The following is a 16,945-nucleotide window of genomic DNA, read 5'->3' on the forward strand; positions in this document are numbered from 1 at the left end:
GTCCCTTACAAGAAGACCTTAACTAGAATTACCACCCTGTGTCTAGTGTCAAGGTGTCCACCCAAGATCCGTGTCACCAATTCAGTATCTGACCAAATGTGTCCTCTTCTGTTCCTGAGTTATGATGCTGAATAATGGCCAGGAGTGTGCTTTATGCATAATATTATGACCTTGACCTTCAATCATCCAATTCCACTCAATTTATTCTTCAGTCAAAGTCAAATCTGAAGAAATTCCCTTGAGGTGTTCTTAAGATAACATTCACAAGAATGAGAAGGATTCAGGGTCATAGTGACCTTAACCTTTGACCACCAACATCTAATCAGTTCATCGTTGGGTCCAAGGAAATGTTTTTGCCCAATTTTCAAGAAATTCCCTCAAGGCTTTCATGAGATACTGCGTTCACAAGAATGAGATGGATGCAAGATCACAGTGATCTTGACCTTTGACCACCAAAATCTAATCAGTTTCTTCGTCAAGTCCAAGGGGACATTTGTGCCATATTTGAAGAAATTACCTCAAGGCGATCTTGAGATATCGTGTTCACGAGAATGGGACGTATGCATGTATGGACAGACAACCCGAACATATAATGCCTCTGGCTATCGCCGGTGCGGAAGCATAAAAACTGAGAAGCCATCAGTAAAACCAGTTGCAACAACTGTTAATCATATTTTCTATGATAAACATACAAAGTTTTGTCGTGCCAATGTCTTACCTTCCCGGTTGGCCTGAAGAGTGGATGCTTGGCTAATATTAGAGGGGGCTTCATCCATTAACACATCCTCTTGAGATTCATCTTCGCCGCTGCGTCCCACTGATTGACAGGACAAACAAACAAGTGATACATCAAATCTGAGTTTCCTTGCCTGTTTACCAACTACTCCTGCTGTCCCCTCCATTTCAGTAAAGAGAGCTTACCTATAATTGTGCTGTTGACAGTACCAGCATCTCTCTCCAGCAGCTCATCAATCAGATCCACCAACTCATTTTCTACCTGCAAGCACAGGAAATAAAAATGCAAAAATACAAAGTCAGCCATAAGTGGAGAAATGGGCATAAAACATCCAAGTGCAATTATCTACATTTTTAATACCCATATTTATGTTATGGACATTAATTATAGATGTTACAGACGCGGTAATGCTCTTTTTGATAATTTTTTGTGTAATGCAATGTCAATCACCTGCATAGCCTGTGTGCTGAGAACCTCTGGCTGACCGGCAATGACCACTGTGTCTCCCTCTGTCTCTCCATCCATCAGGTCATTGTCTGTTCCCTGCACCCTGTGGTTGCCCTCCACTGGCTCTGCCTCACCAGACTCTCCTGGAACAGTTACCACAAATCAGCAATAGAAATACAAGTAATCACTGAATCTAGAGTGCTGTAAGTATCTCATGTCATCTGATGTGCATACCTTGGTCCTGAGTGTTGCTGTTGCTGTCCCTGGCAGTGCCCACAGTGTCATGTTCAGTCTTGTTCTTGCTGGAGCCTCCTTTGCCCCCAAACAGACTGCTGGGCTGGTTAACGATGCGGGACAGAGTCTCTAGAGGCTTCAGGGCAGCATTCACTGTGTTGGCCATGTTGGGACTAAAATAGATGATGTAAAGGGAGAAAATGGAGTCATTTCACACTGATTTTATAGGCTGTGTCATGGGCTATTAGTTTAAAACTAGTGATGACGGAAAGCCAGGGTTACAAACAGCCTCTGTCAAAACTGGGTAAAGTTGTCATGTTGGCGTTGTTACCTGGACAAATCCAAGCTGTGAGGCACACGAGCCAAATCGTTGACCAGTCCCTTCTTCAGAAAGAGCCTTATGATATTGTTCATGCCATTGTGTTGTGTCTTGGCTGCTGCTGTGCTATAGAAGCTGGACGTGGAGGGACATGACTCCATGATGGTGCTGATGATGCACATTACTGCCTGAAGCCTGTAAAAATGATGTATGAAGACAAGTGAGAATGGGAGTACGGCTTTCTGCAGATCCCTATTAATTATTATTAAACAACCAAGTGTTATGGTATTAATATCATTTATGTTTATTTATTTTTTAATGCTGCTTACCTTGCATGTTTTTCAGCACCTTCTGCCATTGCTAGTGCTCGACTGAGGGCAGCCTTCACCTCATTGACCAGGGCCACCTGGGCATCAGTGCCTGTGCCGGCAGCTGCCAGGCTGGCTAGGAAGAGACGTGCCAAGGCTGGAGTGTCCTTGTCCTCCGAATTCTGCGTGTGGGGCAGTAAGTGGTCGAGCACAAAGGCTAGAACACTGCAGTCCTATAAGGATTGAGGGAGGTCAAAACAGGCAATGAGAATGTAGTTACAATAAAAGTGTGACAACACAGAGGTGTGAAAGGCTGACAAGATTTTGTTTAAACTACCCACCTCCTTGATAAGCTCGGACTGTCCAGCAGTGTAGCAATAGGAGGCGATAAGAGTGGCAATGCCCACGTAGGAGCGCACCAGTTCAGCCAGCAGTCTCAAGATGGTGGAGGTAGGCATTAGAGGTTTGCTTGCCTTTACCTTAGCTGCTTTACCCTCCTCTGAGCTGGTACTCTTCTCTCCCTCCTGTTCTTTCTTTTCCTCCCGCATCTCTTCTGGTGTGGAGGCTGGGGAAGTAAGGATGACAAAATTATAGGATACACAGATCATATACAGCACACACACTAATATGGTGGATCTCGAGAAGATTTTTTTTTCTCAGTGCAAAATAAAGTGCTTAAAATGTAAACACAGCAAATAACCATGAACCACCCAGAGCAATGTTCTGCCATATGCTTTGAACTGGGCATCTAATCCTTTAATTAAATTATTGCTGTGCTAAAACTGTTTAATTGGGATAAAAATTACAGAATAGACTAAGTGACAGTCTGCTACTAGGGATGTGTGAGGTAAGTCAACTTGTCATTTAAATGTTACAACCCTCACTAATCAGCACCAGAGATTCTAGCCGGTTAAACTTATCAAGATATCCAGCTTGTAATTAGTCGACGTATGGGAAGTAGAGCTCTACGAAAAAAAAAAAAAATAATAATAATAATAAAAAAAAAATTCAGGTTTGATCCTACATGTACTCGCACAGTTTCTGTCCAAGTCCATCCAATGGTAGCATTTTTGGGCCTGAGCCAGATTGAAAACCAAAAGTTTGACTGTAAAACAATTAATATGTTTTATATAGGCTGTAACATTTTTTTAATATTGCAACATTTATTACAAGCTAAGGGGTTATGTTTTTCCTTGCACCACTTCTTCTCTTACTTCTGATATTTCAATAGTCCGTTGTTTCGTGCACAAAAGGTTTAGCAGAGCAGGCTGCGCCCCAGGTGCATGTGGAGCACACCACAGTCCATGATGATACAGTGCACAGATGATGATCACAGCTCTTCGCTGCATGTTACGCACATCTCTCCCATTGCTGGAGAGGCAGAAGTAAGTTTTCTGTCCTTATTTAGCATGCACTCTCCCCCCAGTTCTCCACTATATTGCTCATTGTTAAGTCACTTTACCTCTCTCAGTCACAGTCCCCTCATCTTTCTTTCTCCTTCCCTTCTGATTCAATCCATTAAAACGCCGTCATTTACACATGACAACTGCCAGTTTCATTAAAACAAAACAAAACACCAGTAAATTGGAAAATTGGCGAGAACCCGACCCGACTCAAGCCCGTGGGAATAATGAGAAAATACAGCCCAGCCAGAACCCGGCAGGTTGGGCCCAATCAGGCTCGGGCAGAGAATCAGAGCTCTAACAGGAAATCATGCATCATGCATGACAGAGTTACTGGCTGAGTGCATTTTTAAATGGAGATGAGTGGAGACATTAAATACACAATGGACAAATGTTATTTAATGACTTTTATTTACTAAGTTGTCATCATGTTTTGTGGGATAATGTGTAACGTTCATATTGCTTTGGGCAAAGGTGCACACTTCAGCGTCATTTAAAATACAATTTGGTTATTGAAAAATGTGATTTACAACTACAAATGGCTATTATACGCAATATTTTTTGGACAATGTTCAACCTTACCTTACTTTGCACAAACATTCTTGCATAAATTCAAAAACCTTTTAGACTCACCTTCGCCTTGTGGTGTGCCAGACTGAGAAGACTCAGCCACGCCTCCATCAGCAGAAAACACTTGAGCCTGAGAGGAAGAGACACAGCTTTATTATTAACTGAGGAGATGACAACACATTTCACGCTTCAACACAGGACAACTTGTCATTGAGACTCACATTGATATGGAATGCAGACTGGGAGTCAAAGTCACTGCCCTGGCGGGTGAGTCTGTACTGCTGGTAAACATCATCACCAACATCCTGCAGTATCTGGCACAGGTCCGGTCCACCAGGCACTGCTGCTGCACGTTCTTCTGGACGCTCAGCTGTGACAAACACACACACACACACACACACACTTAGCTGAAATGTTCAAAAGACTTTTTCCATTAACATTACATATACGTCAAATGGATAGCAGTCAGGATATTACATGTCTTACGTTCTTCAGGAGCATGGTAGGCAGCCAGTGCATTCAGCATGTCATAGATGACCTCCTTGATGGTGTCAGGGATAGGAGGTAAGGGGGACAGTTTCAGAGGAGTGGTCTTCACCAGCTGCACAGCATTGGGCCCCTTGATTCGAAGGTTCTCAAACTCATCATCCGAGGCTGTAGAAAAAGACAGAGTATGAGCTTCTCAGGGTCAAAAAATGTAGGCACAACTAGTTAGCTATATAAATCTACCAATCCAATTTACAATACTAGTGATGTCTACCCTAATCTAAAGTTGCCACACCTACTTAGAAAAGCTTTCACACTCACCTGTGCCAGCTCCCCGGGGTGCAGGCAGAGCAATGCGGACACAGTTGCTGGCGGTTTCAGCGAAGCATTCAGGGTTACGGCAGGCAGCAGGGCCAAGGACACGGAGGATGTAATTGATTTCTCTGGAACCAAGGCTGCCTGACACCACTCCTGAGGTGGTACTACCTGCTCCACTGGTAACAGCCGACCTCACCACCTATGGCAACAGATTGTACAGGAACTTTTTTATATTTGACAGACAAAAAATGCCATATTTCAAAAAAAACAAACTGGTGACGCAACAACTCGCTGACACTATCTTCAAATACTGTGAGCTCCATTTAAACAGTATGAGAATAAACTCTAACCTTCTCCATGGTGTGCCGCAGTGTGGCCGGATCTTCTATGATGTGTCTGAACAGCAGAGTTACAAGTGGGGTGAAGCCATTGAAGCCAGAGCTCTGCGTCAGCCCCAGAATCATCCGCGTGCTCTTCAGCTCAGCAAACATCATCGCATAGTGGTGATTGCGTGTAAGCCGCAAACACAGACGCAACGTGGCGTGGAGGGTGTCTGGGTCCACGGGAACACTAATCATGCTGACACAGGCACGAATGAGAACGGTGGTCATGTCCTCGGTCAGGCCTTGTACAACGATATCGGCACCCTGAGAGCTCTCTGACTCCAGGGCAGATGAGGGGCCAGACGTGGTTTCCTTCAGCTGGCTGGAATCATCTTTAGGAACACTCATCTCCACTGCTGTTCCAGAGTCTAGATCCGTCTGGGTGTCCTCTGCTTTGTTCCTGTCTCCTTCTTCTCTCTCTGAGTCTGTAATGCTACCAGCCTTGGCAGGCTTGGGCATGCGAGGCACTCTCTGGACAGTCAACATCACTGGCCTCCTGTTGCCAGTCTCTTCATTTACCTGCCCGATAGAAAGGTTTTAAATTACACAAAGAAACACAGCAAAATCTACTAACACAACCAACCATAAAATCATGTCATAAAGTCCATGGGTTGTAGTTTTCAGGTGGTCTCTGGTGGTTGAGAAAGTGTTTGTGTATACCTGCACCATGGTGTTAAACTGCACAGTGTATCTCCGGCGTCCAGCTGTGAAGCGCACACTGCTCTCCCCAGCCCTCCACGCTGAGTCAATGGTACTGTTGTTTGATGCGCTGTAACTGCACCAACGGCCTGAGCGGTCATCAAACCATCTCCAGTTATTTCCATTGGGTTGCAGGTACTGAAGGCAAGCGAGAGAAATCATTAATGTTACAAAAGAGGTGCACAAAGTAACACTTTACAATGTAGCGTTGACAAGGTTTTGCCCACCTCCTGTATAATCAGTGCCTAAAATGTATATCTCCCTGTCTAGAGACAGCTCATTCTAGACAAGTCTTGAATAAAGGAAAGCAAAGACCAGTGACTTTTCTCTTCCAACTTTTACTCTTTGCATACATGAACCCATAGTGGATGGTCATTGATACCTGTGCTTCTAATTTGGCATTCCTAGTTTGTAACTTTTCAACTGTAATCTGTGGCTTGGCTTTATAAGGCTGACTTGTACCTTGTTCATTTGTTCCCTGCGCTTTGAGGAGACTGCCATCTTCTCGTAGAAGTCAATGATCAACAGCACTGGTGTGATCCATCTGCAGAAAAATGGAGTCGTTTTATTTCATAAATATTAATTAATTACCAACAAATTAGTACCGTCATGGTGAAAAGCTGTTGTAACATTTGTAAGTGAAGATTACTATGTAAGACTGTACAAAACTTACTTTGGTGTCTGGATGTCTTTCTGTTCTTTAGCAGCCTGCAGACAGGGCTGCACAACCTCAAGCAGCTTAATCAGCAAATCAAGAATCCCGCTGTTCTCCACCACTCTTGCACCTAACAGCTTCAGTTCCTACAGAAACGGACACCAGAAAATGCATGTTTGGATTGTGTAGATGAACAACGACAAAAAAGACATCATCCTCTACGAATGAACATTTTGTTACCTCAAAGAGCAACGTGAGCAGCAGAATTCGTGTTGCCAGCTTGGAGGCTTGGGGAAGTGTGGCCATCTGTCTGGTCCACTCAGACACAGTCTTTGTGTCACTGGTAGTCAAGGGCTCAGCCGCCTTGATGAGCACGTCTGCTGCCTCCCACACCTACACACAACATGAACACAATCAAGTTGGTACAAGAATGCTGTGCTGCTACTGCCAAGACTTGACTTTTAAAGATGTTTCCGCGGCCATTTGTAATGAATGTTAACACAAAAATGCATAATGGCTTACAAAGCTGCATTTGCATTCAAGACATGTTACGCACTTGCTGAAAGCGTTTACTCTGAAATGCCCAAAACTCAATTTGAAAAACAGACACAAAAATCTTTTTTATTGAACTGCATGCAAATCTGCATCTGACAACTGTCAATTTAATATTAAAGCAATCACAGACATCATCCATACAACAGGAAAATGAAAATATAAAAATCAGGAATGAACTCTTCAATGTCCCCCTTAATCACTGGATCCTAACTCTGAACATACACAAGAGCAGACTGCGATGTAAATCTGCATTTATCCACTGACCTGGCGGACAACCTGGCCGAGGATGAGATCCCTGTACTCTGGGCCACTCCTCTTAATGGCAGTCATCAGCAGGTCACAGAGTCGGTAGACTGTGTCGGGCAGCTCATCCAGAAGATGAAAGCAGCCGGGCAGCATGGAGTCAGTGAAGGTATGCAGCTCCTGGGGGTCCAGTGGTTCAGCCTCCATGAAGCGCTCCAAGCAGCGGGCCTCCTCCTCCTCTGCCCGCTCCCTTGCTCTCCTGTCCTCTTCCTCACGCCGACGAGCCGCTTCCTGCAGCAGACACAGAAATAATCTCAACAGCTGCTCAGATAAACGGTTAATTATTCATGAGGATTCATTTAGCAACAGGCGATTTAGAATGAAATGTTTTTTTAATGTAATTTGAGCAGTGAGGGTGACAGACCTCTGGAGAGTCAGAGCGCTGCTCCATGCTGACCTCTTGTCCAAGTGACATGGCGATGGCCCTCATCATCTGGTCCTCCTCAGACATCGTCAGGTCCTAGATGGAACAAGGGAAACAATTTCAGCTGCCTGAATCTGACTCATGGCAGTTGCAAATAATGAAAGTATGAGTAGTGTTTCTGTCTATAAAAACTTACTCTCACTGCTCCACCAAGAAGTGGAGGAGGGTGAGTGAGCAGGTACTCCGTGGCCTGCTCCATGGTGCTGGTGTTCAGTAGGGCCTCCATGGCATGCTCTCTTGAGAAACCCATATCCATCAGCTAAACAACACAAAAAGATGAAGAAGCACTTTTACAAAAGTACACAGACACGCGCGACAGGCACATAAAAGGGGGGGGGGGGGGGGGGGGGGATGTCAGACATAGGGTTTCCATTAAGTTGGTGCCGGTCCACATGTCCTGGAAGATTTCACTGTCCCGGAAAAATGGAGGAAATTCCGCTCAAAAATTTGTGTTTGTTGAAAAGGCTTGGATAATAAAAATGCAAACAAATCACCCATCTTTTAAGTGGTTGCATCTCCAATATGATCTTGAGACACAGCTGACAGGTACGCGGTTTGTTTACACAATGTCAAAGAGGTGCATGTTAAATGGTTTCAGTGTGGACAGAGAGCGATGTTAGCTTGCTGACAGGATACAATTTCAGGTCTGCATATTCTCAGAGGGAATCATTTTTCCAAGACATTATGACAGAAAAGATTTCAATATGTTAAACACATTTTCCCGGTCAAAAGCGTTACCAGATAACGGAAACCCTGGTCAGACACTTGCCATCATTATGAAGGACAAGGAGGCATTCTTCTGCTCACTCCTTGTCCTCCCATCTTTTGTTTTTGGACGAGTGCACACAACCTCTTTGTGTCTAAAAATACTCAAACCTTTCTCTGTCCTAACACCATCCTGACATTCTGCCTGAAAAGGTATAAATCTCAGTAATCTGGTCTAAATTGCTCCCTCCTTTTTCAGTCCTACCTCTCAAACTTGTCTCTATCTCTTACTCCTTCCCTCTCTCCATGTCTCCTCTAAATTTCTCCCACTCTCCCTGGTGGCTCTTATACCTGCTGGAGTTGCTGCTGGCGGACCTGTGCGTGCACCTCTCTCCCTCTGCATCTTCCCTGTTATAAAACAAATGGTGGCCCAGGATTCAGTGCATGCAGGATATGGGGGAGGAAGATTGGTAAACACAGCACCTCTGTTTAAGCGTCTTGCTTACAGGGCCGTCTAGATAGCACCAATATACAATTATGTTGTTAACCTGTGCTGTCAAGATCTCCTGCAGTGGTGGCACAGCAAGCTAAAAATAATGAGGCTGCAGGGACAAACCACAGCCAGTCAAACTACATAGAATACAACACAATGTAAGAAAAAAAACAAAGGGGGAAAATATATATATATATATATATATATATATATATATATATATATATATATATATATATATATATATATATATATATATATATATATATACAGTACAGGCCAAAAGTTTGGACACACCTTCTCATTCAATGCGTTTCTTTATTTTCATGACTATTTACATTGTAGATTCTCACTGAAGGCATCAAAACTATGAATGAACACATGTGGAGTTATGTACTTAACAAAAAAAGGTGAAATAACTGAAAACATGTTTTATATTCTAGTTTCTTCAAAATAGCCACCCTTTGCTCTGATTACTGCTTTGCACACTCTTGGCATTCTCTCCATGAGCTTCAAGAGGTAGTCACTTGAAATGGTTTTCCAACAGTCTTGAAGGAGTTCCCAGAGGTGTTTAGCACTTGTTGGCCCCTTTGCCTTCACTCTGCGGTCCAGCTCACCCCAAACCATCTCGATTGGGTTCAGGTCCAGTGACTGTGGAGGCCAGGTCATCTGCCGCAGCACTCCATCACTCTCCTTCTTGGTCAAATAGCCCTTACACAGCCTGGAGGTGTGTTTGGGGTCATTGTCCTGTTGAAAAATAAATGATCGTCCAACTAAACGCAAACCGGATGGGATGGCATGTCGCTGCAGGATGCTGTGGTAGCCATGCTGGTTCAGTGTGCCTTCAATTTTGAATAAATCCCCAACAGTGTCACCAGCAAAACACCCCCACACCATCACACCTCCTCCTCCATGCTTCACAGTGGGAACCAGGCATGTGGAATCCATCCGTTCACCTTTTCTGCGTCTCACAAAAACACAGCGGTTGGAACCAAAGATCTCAAATTTGGACTCATCAGACCAAAGCACAGATTTCCACTGGTCTAATGTCCATTCCTTGTGTTTCTTGGCCCAAACAAATCTCTTCTGCTTGTTGCCTCTCCTTAGCAGTGGTTTCCTAGCAGCTATTTGACCATGAAGGCCTGATTCGCGCAGTCTTCTCTTAACAGTTGTTCTAGAGATGGGTCTGCTGCTAGAACTCTGTGTGGCATTCATCTGGTCTGTGATCTGAGCTGCTGTTAACTTGCCATTTCTGAGGCTGGTGACTCGGTTGAACTTATCCTCAGAAGCAGAGGTGACTCTTGGTCTTCCTTTCCTGGGTCGGTCCTCATGTGTGCCAGTTTCGTTGTAGCGCTTGATGGTTTTTGCGACTCCACTTGGGGACACATTTAAAGTTTTTGCAATTTTCCGGACTGACTGACCTTCATTTCTTAAAGTAATGATGGCCACTCGTTTTTCTTTAGTTAGCTGATTGGTTCTTGCCATAATATGAATTTTAACAGTTGTCCAATAGGGCTGTCGGCTGTGTATTAACCTGACTTCTGCATAACACAACTGATGGTCCCAACCCCATTGATAAAGCAAGAATTCCACTAATTAACCCTGATAAGGCACACCTGTGAAGTGGAAACCATTTCAGGTGACTACATCTTGAAGCTCATCGAGAGAATGCCAAGAGTGTGCAAAGCAGTAATCAGAGCAAAAGGTGGCTATTTTGAAGAAACTAGAATATAAAACATGTTTTCAGTTATTTCACCTTTTTTTGTTAAGTACATAACTCCACATGTGTTCATTCATAGTTTTGATGCCTTCAGTGAGAATCTACAATGTAAATAGTCATGAAAATAAAGAAAATGCATTGAATGAGAAGGTGTGTCCAAACTTTTGGCCTGTACTGTATGTATGTATATATATATATATATATATATATATATATATATATATATATATATATATATATATTTTGTCCTCAGTTGTTTCTGAACTAACAGCCCAAAGACAAAAGCAGCCCACTTTTACGACAAAGCGTGTAGAAACTTATCACGTATTAACTGTGATAAAAAGAAAAAGCTAACATCAAATCATCAAATCGCCTGAGAAAGGTGTCCGAGTGTCATACAGCTTTCCCACATACCTGTGTAAGCTGGGCCTGGTTGACCTGTGGCTCACGGCGAGGGGTAGAATTGGTTGAATCATCAGCTGATCCTCCTGCTGGCACTGCAGGTGTTGTTCCAGTTCCAGCTGCTGGTGCCTCTCCAGCTGTTGTGGATGCTCCAGGGGCCCCACTGGGTGCCAAAGAAACAGTAGAGGCTGCCTCTTCATCCGGGCGCACCGTCCCCTCTCTCTCCTTGGCCAGGCGCTCCTGGATAACGGGCTCTCCTCTCAGGATGTGGCAGAGGATGGCCAGCATGGATTCAGCCATCCTACCTCCGTACACCTTCAGTGGCTTCCTGTTCCACAGACTGCGGATGCAGTTGAATGCAGCCTTGATGAAAGAAAGACAGTGTTAAAATAAAGCACCAACGTAACATTCATGGGAGAATGTCCAACTCTCATTGCAAGGTAGGAAAATGCTTTGAAACATTACAGCATATCCATATGAGAGAGTATGGTGCATTTCAGCAAGGTCATGTTTACCATGTTCACAAGGAGTCCAAATGAAACAACTACTGCTTAGTTATTTATATTCATTACTTATTGTATTTTAAATGTAGCAAAGGTCATGGGCGTTTCTAGCCTACCCTTTCCTTGTTCTTTTCTCAACATGGTATGGAAATGCAACAACAGAGAACAACCATTTTGAAAAGAGATCAGGGAGGAATCTTTCAGTCTCTTTCTCATTTGTCTGACAACTGCGTTCTCAGAGGTTAAACCACTTGAATGCCACACATAATGAAAACACAGATGCACAAGTTTTATCTGAAAGCAGCAATAAACTCATTTAAATTCTACACCGAGTGGATACTGACCTTCTGGGTAACTATGAGGAACCGAAGGGCACTGAACTGGGGCATGGTGGGTGTGACCCCAGGCATTTTAGCTGGCAGGGAATGGGGTGAGTCAAGCACAGTGCTTGGGTTCACCATCTTCTCCACCAACATTAGCCAGGCATCCAGGAACTCTCCTGTCCCATCTGGTAAATCAGTATGCTCCAAACCCTCAGACACAGGCACCTTCCCACCCATTGACAAGGCCCAGTTAAATGTCCTGCAGAAAAGCAACACACAATAAATCCCCTCGTAAACATTAAAATAAGAATATTATACATAACAGCAAGCAAAGTTTGAAGATACTGTTCTTGATTGGCATATATCACTTAACAGCATGGGGCTTACTCGAATAAGGCATCATGACCCCCAGAGCAGAAGAACTTTTGCAGCATGAGGTGGTAGGGGTATTTCCTCTCATCAAACAGCATGGGTGATGTGAAGCCAACTGAGCAGATGAAGAAAGTCAGCCTGCCAGACAAAAAGAAAATAAATAAATTCCTCACTCCATATCACCTCTCATCTGCCACATAACAATAGGAAACAGTGGTAAGGATAGTCTGCTCTTACCTAAAACGAGGGGTGGGTGTGTAGGGTGGAGGCTGCCAGCTCAGACCCTTGGTGAGGAGCTTCGTAAGGGCAGAGGCAGTGGCGCGGGCAGCAGGCGTGGGGGTGGTGCCTGTGCTTGTGGCATGGTGGGAGCGCCGTTGGCGGACTGGGGAGCCCACACACAGCTTCACCAGCAGGCCAAAGAGCTCAGCCAGAGCCCTACCTAGTCGAGATGAAGCTGGAAAGACACAAGGAGGTCAGTGAGACAATAAACGCATGGCGATATAAGGCAATTTGTTATCAAAAAATATATATCTGTTGAAATATTAACAGGAATAAGTGTATTATAGAATTTATCTCACCAGACAGTAGCGGTTTGATCTGTTTTATGCGTGTGGCCATAGCTGGGGTAAGCTTGGACTTGGCCTTAGGGTCCGTTGCAGTGGGTTCGTCCGTCTCCATGGGAGCCAAGGTGTCCCCATCTAGACCCATGCCTTCCAACAGTCCACCAGCAGATGAATCCACAGACACTGCCTCAGACTCTGCTAGTTAAAGGCAGGGGAAGGCAGGGGACATTGGAGTTGTTGGAGGGTGTTCCAGGCACATGGCGATTCTCAGTGAACAAAATTAAATGGTTAATTTACCGGTTCTCCTGGAGCCAGAGGCTGTGGTAGCTGCAGTGCTGCCAGATGGCTTCTCCTCTTTGGGCACCAGTTTCTGCATGTCAGCCTGGCCAAACTCACAACCTGGAGGCAGACTGTTGGGCAAAGGCGAGAGGTGTTACAGGGTTACGGCTAATCGAATAGTTAAAATAAACGGGATAAAGGATTGAAGATTCACCTGTTAGGCGTGCAAAGGGACAGCAGCACGGTGCTCTCCCATACCAGAGAGCAGTAGAGCTGACTGAGCTTGTTGAGAACACTTAAGCCCAGCTGGGAGCCCCACTGGTTGACTGAGATAGCTCTGATCTCACTCTGTTTAGAAAGAGAACAGAAACATTCAGAGCTGCTGTACCATTCTGAAATGGTCACACATTTGAAGAACTCCTCTGGAGCTTATAAAACAAATGTGATTCTTCATAATTATCTACCCTAAAGTTATCATCTCATCTGCAACTTGAGCACAACTGTGCGCACATCACAACAAAGGGACACGAGGAATAGATTAAATCCTGGAATTAAAAACTAGCTGTGAAGGTAATCTATTAAATTCAGTGCCTAAAAAAAACTATTCATCCTTCAGCATGATTTATTGTTCACAACACTGATATGCAGTACAGTGGCTGTATTAAATATTTTAAGCACTGATCAACAAGAAGACAACAATTCTCTACAAACTAATCTAAGTCAAAGGTACAACAGGGTGAGGGTGTGTAAATTCTGTTAATTAAGAAAATACATCCATATTTACCTGTCCTACTCTGCAAGTATGGACAAACATGAGGATGTAGGCATGCGCTGCAGTAAGAGCATGTAGCAGTGGTGTGGCACGGGCTGACAGCGTGGCATCGGTGACATGGCCCGCATTAGCCAGTTCTCTGAGAAGCACGGACCCACCAGGCACCTCAATTGGCCGATGAAGTGGCTCCAGAGACGTAAGGATACTGTCCAGTTGGCACAGGCCTTCCTGGAGTACCTTAGGCTCATGAGAGAGAGTCTAAGGGGGAGAATTCGGGGAGAAAATACTCAGCAAACAGATGTTTCTTTTACTTCTCCATTGAACAGAGTCTTCGGGCTAAATCTGGCACATCAGATTCATGTTAATGTGTGCTGTTCCTGATAAATAAATACAATAAAGAAAAAGAGCACAACAGTCATATTATTTTGTGCTTACCAATATAGACTTGCAGACACCTGCCACAGCCTGGCAGGCAGCAGAGGTGGGGAAGTCTATGGGCAAGTTGGGCAGGCCCAGAATAGAAACCAGGGGTAGCAGCCCCTTCTGGTTGACAAACTCCTGACAGTGGTCATCTGTGGTGTTGTTGCTTAGAATGGATTCCACAAACTTCATCTAGAAAACATGTTCATCGCAAATCAGTGACTGAACTGAGAAATTAGGTGAGCTCTGCTTACAGCTTGAAATATTTCACAACATGTCAAAAACAGTGCCAAAACTGTCCAAGACACCACACTCACCACGTTGAGAATATAATCCATTAAAGGAATAGGTATTCGCTCCTCAGTGCCCACCACCCTGCAAGAATCCAAAAATCACTGAAATTACTACCGACTAAAATAGTGAAAATCTAGTTGATTGACTTGAAAAGAAAAAAAAAAATCAAAGTCTGTAAAGAGTTGTTGTTCTATTCTATTGTGTTATAAACTCAGCGTCATACAGTTCAAGTGGCACTGACTGTCTGTTGCTCTCTGGTTCCCCCTGCTGCTGGCTGAACGTGTGGAGGGCCTCCTCTTCCTCTTCATCCTCACTTGAAGCTTCTTCAGCAGCGTGGCTGGAGCGTGCTGGTGGCACCGCCACAGTGCCATCTGCTTTCTGGATAGACGGTTTCTGGCAGATGTACTCAGGGGCTCGACCCAGGTTGCAGATCTCCTCCAGTAACTGTAACACCAATTTAGCTTTGATTATCCTGCCAAATCATGTGGCAACACAACAAAGACTGCTTGTAAATGGAGGTACACTACCTTAATAATGGCAGTAGTAGCATCAGTCTTCAGAGTGGGTTGGTGCCGCATGAGCTCGTCCACAGCGCTGCCCAAGTTGGAGGCAGTGTCACCTGAAGCCAAATATGGAACATGTCATCCACTTTAGCACGTTAAACCAGGTTAAGATCTTAATAACACAGCACATACAATTCAACTCACCCAACGGGTCTGAGCTGCGTCTCCGTCGCATGGCAGGCAGGTAGTCAGGGGACAAAAGCACTTTGAAGAGTCGCTCAAACGGCTGGCACTGAACGAAGGAGTGCAGGCCTCTTGCATTCAGGCACAGGGCGCTGAACACATTGGGGAGAGAACCCAACACCTCACGGGTAGCAGGAACCTTGAAAAGACAAATGATGAAGAACATCAAATAAAAGTTAAAACAAAACCCCTCTGAATTTTTCAGATAGATATTGGTATTGCGCTGTATGATATGTCATTCAGAAACTATCAGAAAAGGCCCATTTGTGGGAGCAGATCGGCTGTACATTAAATTTTGGTGGTGAGTGTTTTGCTTTTTTCACTGTATGTGTTTTAAGCTTGATTATAGCTGTGTAGTCAATCCTCTGCTAACACAGAGTTATGGTAGTGTCAAGATATTGTTGTCATAGAAACAAAACCCATACCCAGCTCTTCATTAAAAAAGCGCTCAGGGCTGGGATGAAGCACTCCCCAGTGCCCTGCCAGTACTTTTTTTGCCAGAAAAAAAGCTATATGGACACACTGCTTATAACAAGTCAACAGAGCATACATATGCATACATAACTGGATACTGCAACTCAGTGGCAGCATGAAGGCATGGAGGCTTTCATGAATCAAATATATTTTTTTCATGCAAGTTGGCTATACTCCATCATACGTCTCATGTGGCATTTACATTACTGCAATGTCATTTTAAATCCATTATATCAACCAGCTTCATACTAAAACACTGTAAATGCAGCCATTTTAAGATGCCGAAGAAACATTAGGTTTTTTTAAGATGACATTGCTCCTCATTCAGCATCTGCACGCAGGGGTTCAGGTATGGTTTGACTAACTATTTCAGACTAAAGCTTACAATGATGTCAGTTTTATGAATACATTCACAGGTCGGAACCCTAATCTATAAACACAGGGAAACCCCTTTATATCCAAAGCGAATAAGCTGAAAGAGCTGAACGCAAAGGATATCTATAAATTTATATCTGACGATATTAGTAAGTCTTTCAGACATCTCTGAAAGACTTAGGAAACAAATGCAAGTATTAAATTCAGCACAGGTGCTGAAACAGACAGTAAAAAAGAGATGGATAATATTGAACTGTCGTTAACTGCCAGAGATTGAAAAAAGGAGACAGCCAAATAATCGCAGCATGCAAGAGCAGTGCTGGAAACTCACATCTTTGATGAGAAGGGCATGCAGCATGACATCAGTGAGACCATTATCCTGCAAGGAGGAGAGCAGGGATGGCTCTTGGAACACAAACACCGTCACAACCTCCGTCGCTACATAACAGAGAGACAGAGACAAGAGCATGGGGGGGGGTGAGGGGACAAAATTAGATCATAATCCAAAACAACAATAACAGATTTTACACAACATTAAATAAGCAAACAGCGAAATTTCATTACATTCAATTCCCTTCTCCAGTTGACACCCAGTTTAATATGACATCAACTATGCATCTCTGAAGTCAAGTGAGAGCACTTTGCTCAGCCAGGAGAGTACCTG

General features: G+C 44.1%; 1 protein-coding gene across 14 annotated transcripts in view; it reads right to left on the minus strand.

Annotated features, from left to right (window-relative positions):
- huwe1 (HECT, UBA and WWE domain containing E3 ubiquitin protein ligase 1) overlaps positions 1-16,945 on the minus strand; it is a 44,318-nt gene that overhangs the window by 15,318 nt on the left and 12,055 nt on the right. For 4 of the 14 annotated variants that reach the window (XM_078170046.1, XM_078170042.1, XM_078170045.1 and 1 more), the window contains exons 20-52: positions 16,613-16,719; positions 15,394-15,571; positions 15,214-15,305; positions 14,910-15,130; positions 14,710-14,767; positions 14,408-14,584; positions 13,985-14,230; positions 13,415-13,548; positions 13,219-13,331; positions 12,937-13,119; positions 12,596-12,812; positions 12,374-12,496; positions 12,008-12,245; positions 11,173-11,523; positions 7,977-8,099; positions 7,781-7,876; positions 7,378-7,647; positions 6,799-6,951; positions 6,577-6,704; positions 6,366-6,447; positions 5,865-6,041; positions 5,172-5,723; positions 4,825-5,020; positions 4,495-4,671; positions 4,239-4,387; positions 4,081-4,147; positions 2,386-2,609; positions 2,066-2,277; positions 1,749-1,931; positions 1,418-1,590; positions 1,187-1,326; positions 922-997; positions 719-817 (exon numbers count right to left, since the gene is read on the minus strand). In XM_078170046.1, the coding sequence (XP_078026172.1) occupies positions 719-817; positions 922-997; positions 1,187-1,326; positions 1,418-1,590; positions 1,749-1,931; positions 2,066-2,277; positions 2,386-2,609; positions 4,081-4,147; positions 4,239-4,387; positions 4,495-4,671; positions 4,825-5,020; positions 5,172-5,723; positions 5,865-6,041; positions 6,366-6,447; positions 6,577-6,704; positions 6,799-6,951; positions 7,378-7,647; positions 7,781-7,876; positions 7,977-8,099; positions 11,173-11,523; positions 12,008-12,245; positions 12,374-12,496; positions 12,596-12,812; positions 12,937-13,119; positions 13,219-13,331; positions 13,415-13,548; positions 13,985-14,230; positions 14,408-14,584; positions 14,710-14,767; positions 14,910-15,130; positions 15,214-15,305; positions 15,394-15,571; positions 16,613-16,719 (5,715 nt within the window). The remainder of the gene's footprint in view (positions 1-718; positions 818-921; positions 998-1,186; positions 1,327-1,417; positions 1,591-1,748; positions 1,932-2,065; positions 2,278-2,385; positions 2,610-4,080; positions 4,148-4,238; positions 4,388-4,494; positions 4,672-4,824; positions 5,021-5,171; positions 5,724-5,864; positions 6,042-6,365; positions 6,448-6,576; positions 6,705-6,798; positions 6,952-7,377; positions 7,648-7,780; positions 7,877-7,976; positions 8,100-11,172; positions 11,524-12,007; positions 12,246-12,373; positions 12,497-12,595; positions 12,813-12,936; positions 13,120-13,218; positions 13,332-13,414; positions 13,549-13,984; positions 14,231-14,407; positions 14,585-14,709; positions 14,768-14,909; positions 15,131-15,213; positions 15,306-15,393; positions 15,572-16,612; positions 16,720-16,945) is intronic. The other 10 variants (XM_078170054.1, XM_033629313.2, XM_078170051.1 and 7 more) reach the window with 4 other exon arrangements.

This window comes from Epinephelus lanceolatus, chromosome 8 (genome assembly GCF_041903045.1).
Source record: "Epinephelus lanceolatus isolate andai-2023 chromosome 8, ASM4190304v1, whole genome shotgun sequence".
In the NCBI taxonomy this organism is placed as follows: domain Eukaryota; kingdom Metazoa; phylum Chordata; class Actinopteri; order Perciformes; family Serranidae; genus Epinephelus; species Epinephelus lanceolatus.